The 21,275-nt window shown below is 58.6% G+C and overlaps 1 protein-coding gene across 1 annotated transcript in view; it reads left to right on the top strand.

Moving 5' to 3' along the window:
- Positions 1-21,275, top strand: part of LOC148144578 (adenylate cyclase type 2-like) — a 236,112-nt gene that overhangs the window by 212,691 nt on the left and 2,146 nt on the right. Inside the window, exons 3-8 of the mRNA XM_087975733.1 lie at positions 5,060-5,257; positions 6,718-6,879; positions 7,699-7,848; positions 17,097-17,251; positions 19,857-19,968; positions 20,181-20,309. Coding sequence (XP_087831859.1) covers positions 5,060-5,257; positions 6,718-6,879; positions 7,699-7,848; positions 17,097-17,251; positions 19,857-19,968; positions 20,181-20,309 — 906 coding nt within the window. The remainder of the gene's footprint in view (positions 1-5,059; positions 5,258-6,717; positions 6,880-7,698; positions 7,849-17,096; positions 17,252-19,856; positions 19,969-20,180; positions 20,310-21,275) is intronic.

Here is a 21,275-nt window from a genome sequence, read left to right as displayed (position 1 = left end):
TCAAATCCCAATCCCTATCCCTGGTCTAGTTCCGATCGCAGCTCCAATCCCTATCCCAAATCCCAATCCTTATCCCAAGTCTCAATCCCAGCTCCCGATCCCTATACCAATCCGAGTCCCTGTCCCAAACCCCAGTCCCGAATCACAGTCCTTACCACAGCTCCAATCCCTATCTCCAATCCCAATCCCAGGTCCTGATCTCTATCCCAAACCCAAACCCAATCCCAGCTCCAATCCCCACCACCGCTTCTGATCATTCCCATGCCCTGTCCCAGCCCCAATCCATATCCCAATCCTGATCATTATTCCAGCTCCAGTCCCAATTCCAAATCCCAATCCCAGGTCACAATCCTAACCTCTATCCAAATCCCTGTCACAGCCCCTAATCCCAATCCCACCTCCCAATCCTATCCTTATTCCCATCTCCATCCCAGCTCCAATCCTGATCGCTATCACAATCACAATCTATATCCCTATCCCTATCCCCATCCCCATCCCAATTCCTATCCCAGTCAAGATCCCAAACACAATCCCTATCCCAATCCCAATGCCGATCCCTGTCCCAAATCCCAATCCCACTCCTGGTCCCGATCCCAAAATGCAATTCCAGCTCACAAAACCTACCCCAGCTCTCAATCCCTTTCCCAAACCCCAATCCCAGCTCCTGATCTCTATCCCAAAACCCAAACCCTGGCACCGTTCCCATTCATTATCCCAACCTCTATTGCAGTCCCAATCCTTATCGCAATCCTGTTCATTTTCCCAGCTCACAATCCTAATCCCTATCTTAATCCCTGTCACAGCTCCCAATCCCAATCCCAGCTCCCAACCCTATCCTCATCACCATCCCAGCTCCAATCCTGATCCTGATCCTAATCACAATCAAAATCCATGTCCCTATTCCCATCTCAATCCCTATCCCAAACCTAATCCCAGTCTCTATCCCTATCCCAATCCTAATCACAATTCCATTCTCTATCCCAGCTACCAATCCTGGCTCCAATGTCCATTGCAATCATTATCCCAATACTAGCCTCCAATCCCTGTCCCAGATCCCAAAACCCAATACCTACCACATTCCCTATTCAAGCTCCTTATCCAAGCTCCCAATCTCAATCCCAATTCCAATCCACACCACTATCCCCATCCCAGCACCAATCCCGATGTCAATCCCAGTTCCAATCACAATCCCTATCCCTTCTCCCATTCCCCATCCTGATTCTGATCCCAATCCTGATCCCTATTACAATCCCAATCTCTATCCCATTCCAAATTCCAATCCCAGCTCCCAATCCCAGCTTCCAACTCCAAATCCCTATCCCAGATCCCAATACCAATCCCAGCTCCCGACCACATTCCCACCCCAGCTCCAATCCTCATCCCCATCCCACTCGCACTCCCTATCTCTGCTCCCATTCCCCGTCCTGATTCCAAACCCAATCCTAATCACACTCCCAGCTCCAAACCCAATCCCAATCCTAATTCCCAAACCCCAACGGCATCCAATTCCAATCCCAGCTCCAATTCCAGTTACAGTTCCCAATCCCAATCCCAATCACCAATTCAATCCTAGTTCCAATCCCAATCCTGATCCCTATCTCTATCCCTGTCCCTGCTCCCGAGCCCAATCCCAATCCCACTCCACATCCCTATCCCATCTCGATCTCCCCCCAGTCATAATCCATATCCCTTCACCCGTTTTCCATTTCTATTCTGATCTCAATCCTGATCCCTATCTCAATCCCAATCCTGATCCCAGTTCTAAATCCCAATACCAGGTCCCAATCGTTATCACAGCTTCCAATCCCTATCCCAACTCATAATCCCTATCCCAACTCACAGTCACAATCCCAGATCCAATCCTTACCCAACTCCCAATCCCAATCCCAGTTCCCAACCCAATTCATAGCCCAGCTCCAAACCTGGTCCCTATCCCAATCACAGTTCCAATCCCTATCCCCAACCTCCCCCCTATCCTAATCACAATCCCAAACCCAATCCTATCCTGATCCCAATCACAATTCCAATCTCTATCCCAGCTACCAATTCCAATCCCAATCCTTATCCCAGCTGCCAATCCCTATCCCGGCTCCAGTCCCTATGCCAGCTCCCAGTCCCCACTCCGATCGCTATCACAATCCCAATCCCCATCCTGATCACTATCTCAATCCCAGCTCCCAATCCCAAACCAAATCCATATACTAATCCCCATCCCTAAGCCAATTCCAGCTCCAATCACAATCCATGTGCCACTCACAATCCCTATCCCTGCCCCCATTCCCCATCCTAATTCAAATCCCAATCCCAATCCCAGCTCCAATCTCCATTACAATCCTAGCTCCCCATTCACATCCCAATTCCAAACCCAATCCCAAACCCAATCACAGCTCCAATTCCAGTTCCCAATCCCAACCACCATTCCAATCCCAGTTGCATTCCTAATCCTGATCCAAATCCCAATCCCAGTTTGAAACCTGATCCTGATCCCTATCCCAGCTCCCGATCCTGATCACAAACCCTATCCTGATCCCAATCCCAATCACCATTTAATCCCACTACCAATCCCGATCCTGATCCCTACATCTATTCCTACCCCTGCTACTGATCCCAATTGCGGCTCCTATCCCAATCCCAATCACGGTCCCTATCCTGACCCCAATTCCAGCTTCAATCCCAATCCAGATCACAATCCCAACACCAGTTCCAACCCCGATCCAGATCCGTATCTCTATTCCTAACCCTGCTCCCGATCCCGGTCACAATCCCATTCCAATCCCAACCACTATTCCAATCTCTGCTCCAATCCTAATCCTGACGCCAACCAGGATTCCAATCCCAGTTCTCATCCGGATTCGTATTCCTATCTCTATTCTGATCCCTGCTCCAAATCCCAATACCAGCCCCAATCCCGATCCACATCCCTGCTCCCAATTCTAATCCCAAACACTATTCCTGCTCCCGATCCCTATCCCAATCCCAATCTCAGCACTAATCTCAATTCCATTCACCATTGCAATCCCAGCTCCGGTCCTAATCCTGAACCCAATCCCTATACCAAACCAATCCCAGGTCCAATCCCGACCCTGATCCCTACCTCTATCCCTTTCCCTGCTCCGGATCCCAAATACAATCCCAATCTCAACACCAATTCCACCTCCAATACCTATCCCTGCTCCCAATCCAGATCCCAAAACGTATCCTTGCTTCTGATCAGTATCCCGATCCCACCCCGAAGCCAAGCTAAATACCAGGTCAAATCCCGATGTTTATGGCTAACCTTGGCACCAGATCCCCACGCTGGCTCCCACCGCGATCCCTGTACACAGGGCCCTGAGGGGTAAGGGGGAGGGGGGGGGGCAGTGTACCTAAGGCCTGCTCCACCCCCCGATCCCTGTACACAGGGCCCTGAGGGGTAAGGGGAGGGGGGACAGTGTACCAAAGGCCTGCTCCATCCCCCGATCCCTGTACACAGGGCCCTGAGGGGTAAGGAGGGGGGGGGGGGGGGGACAGTGTACCAAAGGCCTGCTCCATCCCCCGATCCCTGTACACAGGGCCCTGATGGGTAAGGGGAGGGGGGGACAGTGTACCTAAGGCCTGCTCCATCCCCCAATCCCTGTACACAGGGCCCTGATGGGTAAGGGGGGTGGGAACAGTGTACCTAAGGCCTGCCCCATCCCCCGATCCCTGTACACAGGGCCCTGAGGGGTAAGGAGGGGCGGGGGGAACAGTGTACCTAAGGCCTGCTCCATCCCCCCAATCCCTGTACACAGGGCCCTGAGGGGTAAGGGGGGGGCAGTGTACCTAAGGCCTGCTCCACCCCCCGATCCCTGTACACAGGGCCCTGAGGGGTAAGGGGGGGGAGGGGACAGTGTACCAAAGGCCTGCTCCATCCCCCCAATCCCTGTACACAGGGCCCTGATGGGTAAGGGGGGGGGGGGAACAGTGTACCCAAGGCCTGCCCCATCCCCCGATCCCTGTACACAGGGCCCTGATGGGTAAGGGGGGGGGGGGAACAGTGTACCCAAGGCCTGCTCCACCCCCCGATCCCTGTACACAGGGCCCTGATGGGTAAGGGGGGGGGGAACAGTGTACCTAAGGCCTGCTCCATCCCCCAATCCCTGTACACAGGGCCCTGATGGGTAAGGGGGGGGGGGAACAGTGTACCCAAGGCCTGCCCCATCCCCCGATCCCTGTACACAGGGCCCTGAGGGGTAAGGAGGGGCGGGGGGAACAGTGTACCTAAGGCCTGCTCCATCCCCCCAATCCCTGTACACAGGGCCCTGAGGGGTAAGGGGAGGGGGGGGGGGGGGGTGACAGTGTACCTAAGGCCTGATCCATCCCCCCGATCCCTGTACACAGGGCCCTGAGGGGTAAGGGGAGGGGGGGGGGAGAACAGTAGACCTAAGGCCTGCTCCATCCCCCGATCCCTGTACACAGGACTCTGAGGGGTAAGGGGGGTGGGGTGGGGGACAGTGTACCTAAGGCCTGCTCCATCCCCCGATCCCTGTACACAGGGCCCTGAGGGGTAAGGGAGGAGGCGGGGCGGGGAGAACAGTATACCTAAGGCCTGCCCCATCCCCTGATCCCTGTACACAGGACCCTGATGGGTAAGGGGGGAGGGGGGGACAGTGTACCTAAGGCCTGCTCCATCCCCCAATCCCTGTACACAGGGCCCTGATGGGTAAGGGGGGAGGGGGGGAGACAGTGTACCTAAGGCCTGCCCCATCCCCCGATCCCTGTACACAGGACCCTGAGGGGTAAGGGGGGGGGGAACAGTGTACCTAAGGCCTGCCCCATCCCTCGATCCCTGTACACAGGGCCCTGATGGGTAAGGGGAGGGGGGGGGGGAAACAGTTTACCTAAGGCCTGCTCCATCCCCCAATCCGTGTACACAGGACCCTGAGGGGTAAGGGGAGGGGAAACAGTGTACCTAAGGCCTGCCCCACCCCCCCGATCCCTGTACACAGGGCTCTGAGGGGTAAGGGGAGGGGGGGGGGGGGGGAGACAGTGTACCTAAGGCCTGCTCCATCCCCTCTCCCCTGTTATCTTTTCCCGACAGAGGGTATCGGACCACCTGGCCTTCCTCATCACGGTCTGCGTGGCCTTGGGCCTGTTTTCCGTCACCCTGCTCCTCACTTGCGTCGAGTCGGTCTTCCGGAACGCAATGACGGCCCTGTCGCTGCTGGTCTGGGCCTGCCTGGTCGCCATGGGATACGTCTTCGTCTTCCAGGGTGGGCCGGTGAGCGCCTGGGACCAGGTGAGGCCGCGGACGCCATCTTGGAATCCGGTTTCACCGGGCGTGGACCAACAAGGATGGGGAATGCGGTGGCGGCTGGGGGGGGGTGGGGGGTGGCCTGTCAGAGGTACCTTCCCCCATTCCCAGCAGTTGGGCAGGGCAGATCGAGACCACCTCCTGGAATATCGCATGTGCGCAGACTTCCCCCCCCCTCCCCCACATCGCCCTCTCCCTGTCTCAGGTCGGTGCATTCCAAAATTCCTCAGATGCAGGAGAGGGAGACGGATCAGAAAATGGCTCATCAAAGATCGTCATCCCAGCAGGGGGGAGACAGGCCCTTCGGACCAACGGGTCCACACCGACCCCCCCGCCCCCCCGGACAGTATCCCACCCAGATCCATCTCCTTCTGACTAATGCGCCAAACCCGAGGCCAGTCCACCCTAACCTGTACATCCCTGGGCACTATGGGTAATTTAGCATGGCCAATCCACCCTAACCTGCACATCCCTGGGCACTATGGGTAATTTAGCACGGCCAATCCACCCTAACCTGTACATCCCTGGGCACTATGGGTAATTTAGCATGGCCAATCCACCCTAACCTGCACATCCCTGGGCACTATGGGTAATTTAGCATGGCCAATCCACCCTAACCTACACGTCCCTGGGCACTATGGGTAATTTAGCACGGCCAATCCACCCTAACCTACACATCCCTGGGCACTATGGGTAATTTAGCACGGCCAATCCACCCTAACCTACACGTCCCTGGGCACTATGGGTAATTTAGCACGGCCAATCCACCCTAACCTACACATCCCTGGGCACTATGGGTAATTTAGCACGGCCAATCCACCCGAACCTGCACATCCCTGGGCACTATGGGTAATTTAGTATGGCCAATCCACCCTAACCTACACGTCCCTGGGCACTATGGGTAATTTAGCACGGCCAATCCACCATAACCTGCACATCCCTGGGCACTATGGGTAATTTAGCATGGCCAATCCACCCTAACCTACACGTCCCTGGGCACTATGGGTAATTTAGCACGGCCAATCCACCATAACCTGCACATCCCTGGGCACTATGGGTAATTTAGCACGGCCAATCCACCCTAACCTGCAGGTCCCTGGGCACTATGGGTAATTTAGCATGGCCAATCCACCCTATCCTGCACATCCCTGGGATGGGGGGGACAGTGTAGAGGAAGCTTTACTCTGTATCTAACCCCGTGCTGTCCCTGTCCCTGGGATGGGGGGGACAGTGTAGAGGAAGCTTTACTCTGTATCTAACCCCGTGCTGTCCCTGTCCCAGGAATGGGGGGACAGTGTAGAGGGAGCTTTACTCTGTATCGAAGCCCGTGCTGTCCGTGTCCCTGCGTTGTGGAGGGAGTGGGGCGTGTGGAGATGGGTGTAGAGGGAGCGTGGCGGTGCTGCCTGAGAGACTGACGTGTCTGAGTGCCCATCCCCCCATTGCAGGTCTCCTTCTTCCTGTTCATCAGCTTTGTGACGTACACCATGTTGCCCCTGAGGATGAGGGCCGCGACCGTGGTGAGCCTCCTATCGTCTGGCTCCCACCTCGTCTCACTCAGTGTTTACCTGGGGCTCTCCGAGCAGCCGAAATTCCTCTTGCCCCACCAGGTACGGGCCCCGATGGTGGGCGGGAGCGGGAGGCAGAGGGAGCCGGGGAACGGGTTTCTGTTCGCGATGCTGGGAGCGTTTGATCAGGGGAGGGTGTAGGGGGAGTTTTACTCTGTATCTAACCCCGTGCTGTCCCTGTCCCTGGGATGGGGGGGGAACAGTGTAGAGGGAGCTTTACTCTGTATCTAACCCCGTGCTGTCCCTGGATGGGGGGGACAGTGTAGAGGGAGCTTTACTCTGTATCTAACCCCGTGCTGTCCCTGGATGGGGGGGGACAGTGTAGAGGGAGCTTTACCCTGTATCTAACCCCGTGCTGTCCCTGGGATGGGGGGGACAGTGTAGAGGGAGCTTTACTCTGTATCTAACCCCGTGCTGTCCCTGGGATGGGGGGGACAGTGTAGAGGGAGCTTAACTCTCAGTGTAAAATGGGAAGAGGGCGTGTCAGGAACAGCGTCCTGGGGAGGGGATCTTCCATCAGTCACCGTGGTGAGATGGCGGGGGGGGGTGGGGTGGGTGATAATGACCCTGAACGTTTTGGGAACGTTCCTGTACTCCATGTTCTCGAATGGGAGAGAGAGAGAGAGAGACCCTGCTGCAGGGGCCCATCGAGTCGGCCGTTCAGTCACGGGTGACCAACCTCGGGCCTGCTGAGGTTCCATTGCGTCCTGCTCGGCCGCTCGCCGTCGTTGCTAGGTAACGGTCGGCTCCCCACCCTCCCTGATTCCCCGTTTGGCAGCGGGACTAACCCCCCCCCACCCCTCCCCAACACCCCCCTCCCCAGTTTTCACCTCTCTCCCTCCCCCTCTTTCGCTCTGGCAGCTGGTCGCCAACGCTGTGGTGTTCGCCTGTGGGATCCTGGTGGGGGCCTACCAGAAACACCTGATGGACCGGGCCCTCCGCAAGACCTTCGAGGACACCCTCAACTGCGTCAAGTCCCACCTCAAACTGGAGCACGAAAAGAAGCAGCAGGTGAGGGGGTGGGTGGGTGAGCTGGTGGGTGGGGGCCCGAGGCCCACTTGGAGTCAGGCTTCGGGCCTCGCCGCGACCTCCGACCTCCCTCACTAACCGGGCCTAGTCGCGATCTCTGACATCCTCCGGCCCCACTCACCCGCTACCTGGGCCTGGTCGCCATCTCTGACATCCTCCGGCCCCACTCCCCCGCTCACCGGGCCTGGTCGCGATCTCTGACATCCTCCAGCCCCACGCCCCCGCTAACCGGGCCTAGTCACAATCTCTGACATCCTCCAGCCCCACTCCCCCGCTCACCGGGCCTGGTCGCGATCTCTGACATCCTCCAGCCCCACTCCCCCACTAAACGGGCCTAGTCGCGATCTCTGACATCCTCCGGCCCCACTCCCTCGCTAACCGGGCCTAGTCGCAATCTCTGACATCCTCCGGCCCCACTCCCCCGCTAACCGGGCCTAGTCGCGATCTCTGACATCCTCCAGCCCCACTCCCCTGCTAACCGGGCCTAGTCGCGATCTCTGACACTCTCTGGCTCCACTCCCCTGCTAATCGGGCTAGTCACGATCTCTGACATCCTCCAGCCCCACTCTCCCGCGAACCAGGTCTAGTCGCGATCTCTGACATCCTCCAGCCCCACTGCCCCGCTAACCGGGCCTAGTCGCGATCTCTGACATCCTCCAGCCCCACTCCCCTGCTAACCGGGTCTAGTCGCAATCTCTGACATCCTCCAGCCCCACTCCCCTGCTAACCGGGTCTAGTCGCAATCTCTGACATCCTCCAGCCCCACTCCCCCGCTAACCGGGCCTAGTCGCAATCTCTGACATTCTCCAGCCCCACTCCCCTGCTAACCGGGCCTAGTCGCGATCTCTGACATCCTCCAGCCCCACTCCCCTGCTAACCGGGTCTAGTCGCAATCTCTGACATCCTCCAGCCCCACTCCCCTGCTAACCGGGTCTAGTCGCAATCTCTGACATCCTCCAGCCCCACTCCCCCGCTAACCAGGCCTAGTCACGATCTCTGACATCCTCCAGCCCCACTCCCCTGCTAACCGGGCCTAGTCGCGATCTCTGACACTGTCCGACTCCACTCCCCTGCTAACCGGGCCTAGTCGCAATCTCTGACATCCTCCAGCCCCACTCCCCTGCTAACCGGGCCTAGTCGCGATCTCTGACACTGTCCGACTCCACTCCCCTGCTAATCGGCCTAGTCGCGATCTCTGACATCCTCCAGCCCCACTCTCCCGCGAACCGGGTCTAGTCGCGATCTCTGACATCCTCCAGCCCCACTGCCCCGCTAACCGGGCCTAGTCGCGATCTCTGACATCCTCCGGCCCCACTTCCCCGTTAACGGGGCCTAGTCGTGATCTCTGACATCCTCCAGCCCCACTCCCCCACTAACCGGGCCTAGTCGCAATCTCTGAAATCCTCCAGCCTCACACCCCTGCTAATCGGGCCTAGTCGCGATCTCTGACATCCTCCAGCCCCACTCCCCTGCTAACTGGGCCTAGTCGCGATCTCTGACACACTCCGGCCCACTCCCCCGCTAACCGGGTCTAGTCGCGATCTCTGACACACTCCGGCCCCACTCCCCTGCTAACCGGGCCTAGTCACGATCTCTGACACATTCCGGCCCCACTCCCCTGCTAACCGGGCCTAGTCACGATCTCTGACACTGTCCGGCCCCACTCCCCCGCTAACCGGGCCTAGTCGCAATCTCTGACATCCTCCAGCCCCACTCCCCTGCTAACCAGGTCTAGTCGCAATCTCTGACATCCTCCAGCCCCACTCCCCCGCTAACCGGGCCTAGTCGCAATCTCTGACATCCTCCAGCCCCACTCCCCTGCTAACCAGGTCTAGTCGCAATCTCTGACATCCTCCAGCCCCACTCCCCCGCTAACCGGGCCTAGTCGCGATCTCTGACATCCTCCAGCCCCACTCCCCTGCTAACCGGGCCTAGTCGCGATCTCTGACATCCTCCGGCCCCACTCCCCCGTTAACGGGGCCTAGTCGCGATCTCTGACACACTCCAGCCCCACTCCCCCATTAACGGGGCCTAGTCGCGATCTCTGACACACTCTGGCCCGACTCCCCCATTAACGGGGCCTAGTCGCGATCTCTGACACACTCCGGCCCCACTCCCCTGCTAACCGGGCCTAGTCACGATCTCTGACACACTCCGGCCCCACTCCCCCGCTAACCGGGCCTAGTCGCGATCTCTGACACACTCCGGCCCCACTCCCCTGCTAACCGGGCCTAGTCACGATCTCTGACACACTCCGGCCCCACTCCCCCGCTAACCGGGCCTAGTCGCGATCTCTGACATTCTCCAGCCCCACTCCCCCGCTAACCGGGTCTAGTCGCGATCTCTGACACACTCCGGCCCCACTCCCCTGCTAACCGGGCCTAGTCACGATCTCTGACACTGTCCGGCCCCACTCCCCCGCTAACCGGGCCTAGTCGCAATCTCTGACATCCTCCAGCCCCACTCCCCTGCTAACCAGGTCTAGTCGCAATCTCTGACATCCTCCAGCCCCACTCCCCCGCTAACCGGGCCTAGTCGCAATCTCTGACATCCTCCAGCCCCACTCCCCTGCTAACCAGGTCTAGTCGCAATCTCTGACATCCTCCAGCCCCACTCCCCCGCTAACCGGGCCTAGTCGCGATCTCTGACATCCTCCAGCCCCACTCCCCTGCTAACCGGGCCTAGTCGCGATCTCTGACATCCTCCGGCCCCACTCCCCTGCTAACCGGGCCTAGTCACGATCTCTGACATCCTCCGGCCCCACTCCCCTGCTAACCGGGCCTAGTCACGATCTCTGACACTGTCCGGCACGACTCCCCAGCTAACCGGGCCTAGTCGCAATCTCTAACATCCTCCAGCCCCATTCTCCCGCTAACCGGGCCTAGTCGCAATCTCTGACATCCTCCAGCCCCACTCCCCTGCTAACCGGGCCTAGTCGCGATCTCTGACACCCTCCGGCTCTACTCCCCTGCTAATCGGGCTAGTCGCGATCTCTGGCATCCTCCAGCCCCACTCCCCTGCTAACCGGGCCTAGTCGCGATCTCTGACACTCTCCGGCTCCACTCCCCTGCTAATCGGGCCGAGTGGCCATCTCTGACACTCTCTGGCTCCACTCCCCTGCTAATCGGCCTAGTCGCGATCTCTGACATCCTCCAGCCCCACTCTCACGCGAACCGGGTCTAGTCGCGATCTCTGACATCCTCCAGCCCCACTGCCCTACTAACCGGGCCTAGTCGCGATCTCTGACATCCTCCGGCCCCACTCCCCCGTTAACCGGGCCTAGTCGCGATCTCTGACATCCTCCAGCCCCACTCCACCACTAACCGGGCCTAGTCGCGATCTCTGACATCCTCCGGCCCCACTCCCCCGTTAACGGGGCCTAGTCGCGATCTCTGACACACTCCAGCCCCACTCCCCCATTAACGGGGCCTAGTCGCGATCTCTGACACACTCTGGCCCGACTCCCCCATTAACGGGGCCTAGTCGCGATCTCTGACACACTCCGGCCCCACTCCCCTGCTAACCGGGTCTAGTCGCGATCTCTGACACACTCCGGCCCCACTCCCCTGCTAACCGGGCCTAGTCACGATCTCTGACACACTCCGGCCCCACTCCCCCGCTAACCGGGCCTAGTCGCGATCTCTGACATTCTCCAGCCCCACTCCCCTGCTAACCGGGCCTAGTCGCGAACTCTGACACCCTCCGGCTCCACTCCCCTGCTAATCGGGCCTAGTCGCGATCTCTGACACTCTCTGGCTCCACTCCCCTGCTAATCGGCCTAGTCGCGATCTCTGACATCCTCCAACCCCACTCTCCCGCGAACCGGGTCTAGTCGCGATCTCTGACATCCTCCAGCCCCACTGCCCCGCTAACCAGGCCTAGTCGCGATCTCTGACATCCTCCGGCCCCACTTCCCCGTTAACGGGGCCTAGTCGTGATCTCTGACATCCTCCAGCCCCACTCCCCCACTAACCGGGCCTAGTTGCGATCTCTGACATCCTCCAGCCCCACTCCCCTGCTAATCGGGCCTAGTCGCGATCTCTGACATCCTCCAGCCCCACTGCCGTGCTAACTGGGCCTAGTCGCGATCTCTGACATCCTCCGGCCCCACTCCCCTGCTAACCGGGTCTAGTCGCGATCTCTGACACACTCCGGCCCCACTCCCCTGCTAACCGGGCCTAGTCACGATCTCTGACACTATCCGGCCCCACTCCCCCGCTAACCGGGCCTAGTCGCAATCTCTGACATCCTCCGGCCCCACTCCCCCGCTAACCGGGTCTAGTCGCGATCTCTGACATCCTCCAGCCCCACTCCCCCGCTAACCGGGCCTAGTCGTAATCTCTGACATCCTCCAGCCCCACTGCCCCGCTAACCGGGCCTAGTCGCGATCTCTGACATCCACCAGCCCTACTCACCTGCTAACCGGGCCTAGTCGCGATCTCTGACATCCTCAACCCCAGCAAACTGGGCCTAGTTGCGACCTCCAACCTCTTTCTCGCCAACCAGGCCTTGCAACCTCCGGTGGGGGGGGGAAACGTGGATGCTTGGGAGAGGGTGCAGAGGCGGTTCACCAGGGTGTTGCCTGATATGGAGGGCACTAGCGATGAAGACAAGTTGTGTAGATTAGGATAATTTTCAGTAGAAAGACGGAGCTGAGGGGGGATCCTTGATCGAGGTCTACAAAATCCGAGAATCCCTACAGTGTGGAAACAGGCCCTTCGGCCCAACAACACCGACCCTCTGAAGAGTAACCCACCCAGACCCATTCCCCCTGCCTAATGCACCTTATCTACATATCCCTGGGCACTATGGGTAATTTAGCATGGCCAATCCACCCTAACCTGCACATCCCTGGGCACTATGGGTAATTTAGCATGGCCAATCCACCCTAACCTGCACATCCCTGGGCACTATGGGTAATTTAGCACGGCCAATCCACCCTAACCTGCACATCCCTGGGCACTATGGGTAATTTAACACGGCCAATCCACCCTAACCTGCACATCCCTGGGCACTATGGGTAATTTAGCGTGGCCAATCCACCCTAACCTGCACATCCCTGTGCACTATGGGTAATTTAGCGCGGCCAATCCACCCTAACCTGCACATCCCTGGGCACTATGGGTAATTTAGCATGGCCAATCCACCCTAACCTGCACATCCCTGGGCACTATGGGTAATTTAGCACGGCCAATCCACCCTAACCTGCACATCCCTGGGCACTATGGGTAATTTAACACGGCCAATCCACCCTAACCTGCACATCCCTGGGCACTATGGGTAATTTAGCGTGGCCAATCCACCCTAACCTGCACATCCCTGTGCACTATGGGTAATTTAGCGCGGCCAATCCACCCTAACCTGCACATCCCTGGGCACTATGGGTAATTTAGCACGGGCAATCCACCCTAACCTGCACATCCCTGGGCACTATGGGTAATTTAGCATGGCCAATCCACCCTAAAGTGCACATCCCTGGGCACTATGGGTAATTTAGCATGGCCAATCCTCCCTAACCTGCACATCCCTGGGCACTATGGGTAATTTAGCATGGCCAATCCTCCCTAACCTGCACATCCCTGGGCACTATGGGTAATTTAGCACGGCCAATCCACCCTAACCTGCACATCCTTGGGCACTATGGGTAATTTAGCACGGGCAATCCACCCTAACCTGCACATCCCTGGGCACTATGGGTAATTTAGCATGGCCAATCCACCCTAAAGTGCACATCCCTGGGCACTATGGGTAATTTAGCATGGCCAATCCTCCCTAACCTGCACATCCCTGGGCACTATGGGTAATTTAGCACGGCCAATCCACCCTAACCTGCACATCCCTGGGCACTATGGGTAATTTAGCGTGGCCAATCCACCCTAACCTGCACATCCCTGGGCACTATGGGTAATGTAGCACGGCCAATCCACCCTAACCTGCACATCCCTGGGCACTATGGGTAATTTAGCATGGCCAATCCACCCTAAAGTGCACATCCCTGGGCACTATGGGTAATTTAGCACGGCCAATCCACCCTAACCTGCACATCCCTGGGCACTATGGGTAATTTAGCACGGCCAATCCACCCTAACCTACACATCCCTGCTCACACAGACGCAGTTGGTAGTGGGAGCGGCGGTGGTGGGAATGTGCAAACTCCACACAGACTGTCGCCACCCCCACCCACCGCCTGAGGGTGGGACCGAACCCGGGCCCCTAGCGCCGTGAGGCAGCGGCGTTGACCACTGTCCCACCCTGTCCAATCCAGGGTGGAGGGCCAAGGGGCCTTTTCCCCAGAGTTGGGGAGGGACTCAATTAACCGGGGATCCCGATTTCAAAGCGAGGGGGTGAGGTTCAGGGGAGACCCGCGGAAGATGTCGGGAATCCTGGAAGGCGTTGCCGGGGTTCGAATCCGGCAGGTTCGGAATTGGATCAGGTGAAAAACAAAATGGCCGAACCGAGCGCCTAACGACGGGGCGGTTTGGCCCCCAGCTGGGTGTCTGTTCGGGAGGGAGCCCGCCGCCCTTACCTCGGTCTGCGGCCTACACGTGACTCCAGACCCCACAGCCTCCCTTGGTGGACTCTGGACCACCCGGTGGAGCAGTTGCGGACGGGGCAGTGAATATTAGGCCAGGCCAGGGAGAGCTTTATCTTGGGAAAGAGGAGCCGCAGGTGGATAGGATAATGAAGGAGGCGTTTGGGACGCTTCCCTTCACTGGTGTCGGAGGTACAGTTAGTCAGTTTGCAGATGACCCCAAAATCGGAGGGTGTAGCGGACAGCGAAGAGGGTTACCTCAGATTACAACAGGGTCTGGACCAGACGGGCCAATGGGCTGAGAAGTGGCAGATGCAGTTTAATTCAGATAAATGTGAGGTGCTGCATTTTGGGAAAGCAAATCTTAGCAGGACTTATACACTTAATGGTAAGGTCCTGGGGAGTGTGGCTGAACAAAGAGACCTTGGAGTACAGGTTCATAGCTCCTTGAAAGTGGAGTCGCAGGTAGATAGGATAGTGAAGGAGGCGTTTGGTATGCTTTCCTTTATTGGTCAGAGTATTGAGTACAGGAGTTGGGAGGTCAGGTTGCGGCTGTACAGGACGTTGGTTAGGACCACTGTTGGAATATTGTGTGCAATTCTGGTCTCATTCCTATCGGAAAGATGTTGTGAAAGGGTTCAGGAAAGATTTACAAGGATGTTGGAGGGTTTGAGCTCTAGGGAGAGGCTGGACAGGCCGGGGCTGTTTTCCCCGGAGCGTCGGAGGCTGAGGGGGTGACCTGGTTTATAAAACTGTGAGGGGGCGTGGAGAGGGGTAAATAGACAAGGTCTTTTCCCCCCTGGGGTGGGGGGAGTCCAGAACTGGAGGGGCGTAGGTTTAGGGTGAGAGGGGAAAGGGAGCCGAGGGGTAACTTTCTCACCCAGAGGGTGGTACGTGTGTGGAATGAGCTGCCAGAGGAAGGGGTGGGGGCTGGTACAATGACAGCATTGAAAATGGTGGATGGGGACAGGGATAGGAAGGGATTGGAGGGTAATGGGCCAAGGACTGGCAAACGGGGACTGGATTAGGTTAGGGATATCAGGGTCAGCACGGACGGGTCGGGCCGAAGGGTCTGTTCCCGTACTACGACGCTAAATGTTTCTCTCTTTCTCTCCCCCTCTCTGTCCACTCGGGAGCGAGGGTTTCGGTGGGTGGGAGATGTTGACCTTGAATCCCGCAGGAGGGGGGCTTTGAGTGTTATGTCTGTGGGCAGTCAGTCAGTATTTATCGCAAACTCCATCCCCCCTCCATCTCTCACCTCCACCTCCCACCCCCCCACCCACCTGACACTTGAGAAGGTGGGGGGGGTGAGCTGCCATCGTAGCCACGTGCTGTGGGGTAGACCCACGATGCCCCTCAGGGAGGGGGGGGCAATCCCAGGATTCTGACCCCAGGAAGGAACGGCCGATAGATTCCTGGATGGGGAGGGGGTCAGAGTTGAGGGGAGGTGGGAGGAGTGGTGTCCCCCCCCGTGTGTATCTGCTGCCCCCCTCCAGAGAGAGAGAGACAGAGAGAGATTTAACCAGGAAGGGGAATGGAGGGCCGGGGCATTGAGGGTATTCAAGGCTGAGACAGAGAGAGATTTAACCAGGAAGGGGAATGGAGGGCTGGGGCATTGAGGGTACACAAGGCTGAGACAGAGAGAGATTTAACCAGGAAGGGGAATGGAGGGCTGGGACATTGAGGGTATTCAAGGCTGAGACAGAGAGAGATTTAACCAGGAAGGGGGATGGAGGGCTGGGACATTGAGGGTATTCAAGGCTGTGACAGAGAGAGATTTAACCAGGAAGGGGAATGGAGGGCTGGGACATTGAGGGTATACAAGGCTGAGACAGAGAGATTTAACCAGGAAGGGGAATGGAGGGCTGGGACATTGAGGGTATTCAAGGCTGAGACAGAGAGAGATTTAACCAGGAAGGGGAATGGAGGGCTGGGGCATTGAGGGTATTCAAGGCTGAGACAGAGAGAGATTTAACCAGGAAGGGGAATGGAGGGCTGGGACATTGAGGGTATTCAAGGCTGAGACAGAGAGAGATTTAACCAGGAAGGGGAATGGAGGCTGGGACATTGAGGGTATTCAAGGCTGAGACAGAGAGAGATTTAACCAGGAAGGGGAATGGAGGGCCGGGACATTGAGGGTATTCAAGGCTGAGACAGAGAGAGATTTAACCAGGAAGGGGAATGGAGGGCTGGGACATTGAGGGTATTCAAGGCTGTGACAGAGAGAGATTTAACCAGGAAGGGGAATGGAGGGCTGGGACATTGAGGGTATTCAAGGCTGAGACAGAGAGAGAGATTTAACCAGGAAGGGGGATGGAGGGCTGGGGCATTGAGGGTATTCAAGGCTGTGACAGAGAGAGATTTAACCAGGAAGGGGAATGGAGGGCCGGGGCACTGAGGGTATACAAGGCTGAGACAGAGAGGGATTTAACCAGGAAGGGGAATGGAGGGGAGGAAAATGGGGAGCGGAGGACAATCAGATCGCACTGAACGGGGGGGGGGGGTAGCAGATGGGCCGAATGTCCTCCTTACGTGAGACGGGACGGTGCCGGTGACTTGCGCATGGCAGTGGGAGGGGGGTGGACGAGGCGATGGGGAAATGGGAGAGTCTGTACATGCTAACGGCTCCGCCCCCCCTCCTCTCTCCCCACCCCCCCCCCCCCCCCCCCCCCCCCGCGTGGTTGCTGTTTGACCTCAGGACCACCTCCTGCTCTCGGTGCTGCCCCTCTACATCGCCCTGGAGATGAAGGCGGAGATCATCGAGCGTCTGACCGGGCCCCGGGAGGGTCAACCCCAGCCCGAGAGCACCAACAACTTCCACAACCTCTACGTCAAACACCACCGGGACGTCAGGTAGGGAATCGCCAGGATTGGGGGAGGGGGGATACCGGGATAGGGTGGGAGTGTGGGATTCTGGGATAGGGTGACAGTGTGGGATTCGGGGATAGGGTGGGAGTGTGGGATTCTGGGATAGGGTGGGAGTGTGGGATTCTGGGGATAGGGTGGGAGTGTGGGATTCGGGGATAGGGTGGGAGTGTGGGATTCGGGGATAGGGTGGCAGTGTGGGATTCGGGGATAGGGTGGGAGTGTGGGATTCTGGGATAGGGTGACAGTGTGGGATTCTGGGATAGGGTGGGAGTGTGGGATTCTGGGGATAGGGTGGCAGTGTGGGATTCGGGGATAGGGTGGGAGTGTGGGATTCTGGGATAGGGTGGCAGTGTGGGATTCGGGGATAGGGTGGGAGTGTGGGATTCGGGGATAGGGTGGCAGTGTGGGATTCTGGGATAGGGTGGCAGTGTGGGATTCGGGGATAGGGTGGGAGTGTGGGATTCTGGGATAGGGTGGGAGTGTAGGATTCGGGGATAGGGTGGCAGTGTGTGGGATTCGGGGATAGGGTGGGAGTGTGGGATTCTGGGATAGGGTGGGAGTGTAGGATTCGGGGATAGGGTGGCAGTGTGGGATTCGGGGATAGGGTGGCTGTGTGGGATTCGGGGATAGGGTGGCAGTGTGGGATTCGGGGATAGGGTGGCAGTGTGGGATTCTGGGATAGGGTGGGAGTGTGGGATTCGGGGATAGGGTGGGAGTGTGGGATTCGGGGATAGGGTGGCAGTGTGGAATTCGGGTATAGGGTGGGAGTGTGGGATTCTGGGATAGGGTGGGAGTGTGGGATTCGGGGATAGGGTGGGAGTGTGTGGGATTCTGGGATAGGGTGGCAGTGTGGGATTCGGGGATAGGGTGGGAGTGTGTGGGATTCGGGGATAGGGTGGGAGTGTGGGATTCGGGGATAGGGTGGGAGTGTGGGATTCGGGGATAGGGTGGGAGTGTGGGATTCTGGGATAGGGTGACAGTGTGGGATTCTGGGATAGGGTGGCAGTGTGGGATTCGGGGATAGGGTGGGAGTGTGTGGGATTCGGGGATAGGGTGGGAGTGTGGGATTCGGGGATAGGGTGGCAGTGTGGGATTCGGGGATAGGGTGGCAGTGTGGGATTCTGGGATAGGGTGGCAGTGTGGGATTCTGGGATAGGGTGGCAGTGTGGGATTCGGGGATAGGGTGGGAGTGTGGGATTCGGGGATAGGGTGGCAGTGTGGGATTCTGGGGATAGGGTGGCAGTGTGGGATTCTGGGATAGGGTGGCAGTGTGGGATTCGGGGATAGGGTGGCAATGTGGGATTCTGGGATAGGGTGGCAGTGTGGGATTCTGGGATAGGGTGACAGTGTGGGATTCTGGGATAGGGTGGCTGTGTGGGATTCGGGGATAGGGTGGGAGTGTGGGATTCGGGGATAGGGTGGCAATGTGGGATTCGGGGATAGAGTGGCAGTGTGGGATTCGGGGATAGGGTGGCAGTGTGGGATTCGGGGATAGGGTGGCAGTGTGGGATTCTGGGATAGGGTGACAGTGTGGGATTCTGGGATAGGGTGGCAGTGTGGGATTCGGGGATAGGGTGGCAGTGTGGGATTCTGGGATAGGGTGGGAGTGTGGGATTCTGGGATAGGGTGGGAGTGTAGGATTCGGGGATAGGGTGGCAGTGTGGGATTCGGGGATAGGGTGGCTGTGTGGGATTCGGGGATAGGGTGGCTGTGTGGGATTCGGGGATAGGGTGGGAGTGTGGGATTCGGGGATAGGGTGGCAGTGTGGGATTCTATGATAGGGTGGCAGTGTGGGTTTCGGGGAATAGGGTGGCAGTGTGGGATTCGGGGATAGGGTGGGAGTGTGTGGGATTCTGGGATAGGGTGGCAGTGTGGGATTCGGGGATAGGGTGGCAGTGTGGGATTCGGGGATAGGGTGGGAGTGTGTGGGATTCTGGGATAGGGTGGCAGTGTGGGATTCTGGGATAGGGTGGCAGTGTGGGATTCGGGGATAGGGTGGGAGTGTGGGATTCTGGGATAGGGTGGCAGTGTGGGATTCGGGGATAGGGTGGCAGTGTGGGATTCGGGGATAGGGTGGGAGTGTGTGGGATTCGGGGATAGGGTGGCAGTGTGGGATTCGGGGATAGGGTGGGAGTGTGTGGGATTCGGGGATAGGGTGGGAGTGTGTGGGATTCGGGGATAGGGTGGCAGTGTGGGATTCGGGGATAGGGTGGGAGTGTGTGGGATTCGGGGATAGGGTGGGAGTGTGTGGGATACGGGGATAGGGTGGGATTGTGGGATACGGGGATAGGGTGGGATTGTGGGATACGGGGATAGGGTGGGAGTGTGGAAATCTGTGCAGGGGGTGGGAAGGGGGCACCTGGGGAAGTGGTGGCTCTCAGGAAATGGGGAGGATGGGAACCGGGGGGATATTTGGAGGGGAATTGGAAGGGGTTTGCCGTGGGACTGAGGTTCACGGGTAAGGGAAGGTCTGAGGGGGCCATGTTGGGGTGGAGTGGGGACATGCGTGCGTGTGCGTGTTGGCCGCCTCTCACCCCTGCTTCTCCCCCCCCCCCCCCCACTTCCCTCATCCTCCCCAACCCCTTCCCAGCATCCTTTACGCGGACATTGTGGGCTTCACCCGACTGGCCAGCGAGTGCTCACCCAAGGAGCTGGTCCTGATGTTGAACGAACTCTTCGGCAAGTTCGACCAGATCGCCAAGGTGAGGGCTCGGCAAGTTCACCCGGGGGGGTGGGGGGGGGGTGGGGATCAGCCGACGGGTGTTGGCGCTCGGACTTCCAAGATGGCCGCCCGGCCAGGCTCACGTCAACCCTCGGATTTCCAAGATGGCCCCTTGGCGTCAAAAGGCGACCCCCATCTGACTCTCTCTCTCTCTCTCTCTCTCCCCCACAACCCACACCCCGTCTCTCGCAGGACAACGAGTGCATGAGGATCAAGATCCCTGGGGGACTGCTACTACTGCGTCTCGGGCCTGCCCGTGTCGCTCCCCACCCACGCCCGCAGCTGCGTCAAAATGGGCCTGGATATGTGCCAGGCCATCAAGTGAGCGAAGGGGGGGCCCGTCGGGCAAGATGTATGACGGGAGCCGCACTCTCCCTTAACCCCCCCCCCACCCCCAAACAAACCGAGGAGCTGGGGAGGGGGCGGTGAAGCAGGGCAGGAACCGGTGCCGGGCGGGCCACGGGAGGAGGGGCCAAGTGGCCTCCGGGTGCCTGGTGGGCGAACGGGGGTGGTGGGCAGGGGTCACAGGTCAGGTCCTGTGGTAGGCGTAGGGAGGCCTGAGGTCATTTCCTGTCAGGGTTGTGTCGGGTTGTGTCCGGTTGGGTGCGTGGTGGGGGGGGGGGAGGTTGTGATGGAGTGGGGTGGTGAAAGGTCGTTGTCTGGGTGGGGGAGTCGAGGGTCAGGGGTGAAAGGTCGTTGTCTGGGTGGGGGGAGTCGAGGGTCAGGGGTGAAAGGTCGTTGTCTGGTGGGGGGAGTCGAGGGTCAGGGGTGAAAGGTCGTTGTCTGGGTGGGGGGAGTCGAGGGTCAGGGGTGAAAGGTCGTTGTCTGGGTGGGGGGAGTCGAGGGTCAGGGGTGAAAGGTCGTTGTCTGGGGTGGGGGAGTCGAGGGTCAGGGGTGAAAGGTCAGTGTCTGGGTGGGGGGAGTCGAGGGTCAGGGGTGAAAGGTCAGTGTCTGGGTGGGGGGAGTCGAGGGTCAGGGGTGAAAGTTCAGTGTCTGGGGGGAGGAGCGAGGGTCAGAAGGTGATAGGTCATTGTTGGGGACATAGGTCAGGAGGACAAAGGTCAGGGGGTGAAAGGTCATGGTCAGGGGGTGAAAGGTCCATGGTCAGGGGGTGAAAGGTCATGGTCAGGGAGTGAAAGGTCATGGTCAGGGGGTGAAAGGTCATTGTCGGGGTGAAAGGTCATTGTCGGGGTGAATTCTAGTTTGGGAATGTGATTGAGATACTCTCGATGACATCTCTCTCTCCCTTCCTCCCCCTCTCCCCTCCCCTCCTCCCCCCCTCTCTCC

The sequence above is a fragment of the Chiloscyllium plagiosum genome, unplaced genomic scaffold (genome assembly GCF_037043375.1).
Source record: "Chiloscyllium plagiosum isolate Xiang-an unplaced genomic scaffold, Cpla_swu_hap1 HiC_scaffold_27, whole genome shotgun sequence".
NCBI classification, from domain to species: Eukaryota; Metazoa; Chordata; class Chondrichthyes; order Orectolobiformes; family Hemiscylliidae; genus Chiloscyllium; species Chiloscyllium plagiosum.
This window is presented reverse-complemented; position numbering and strand designations above follow the sequence as displayed.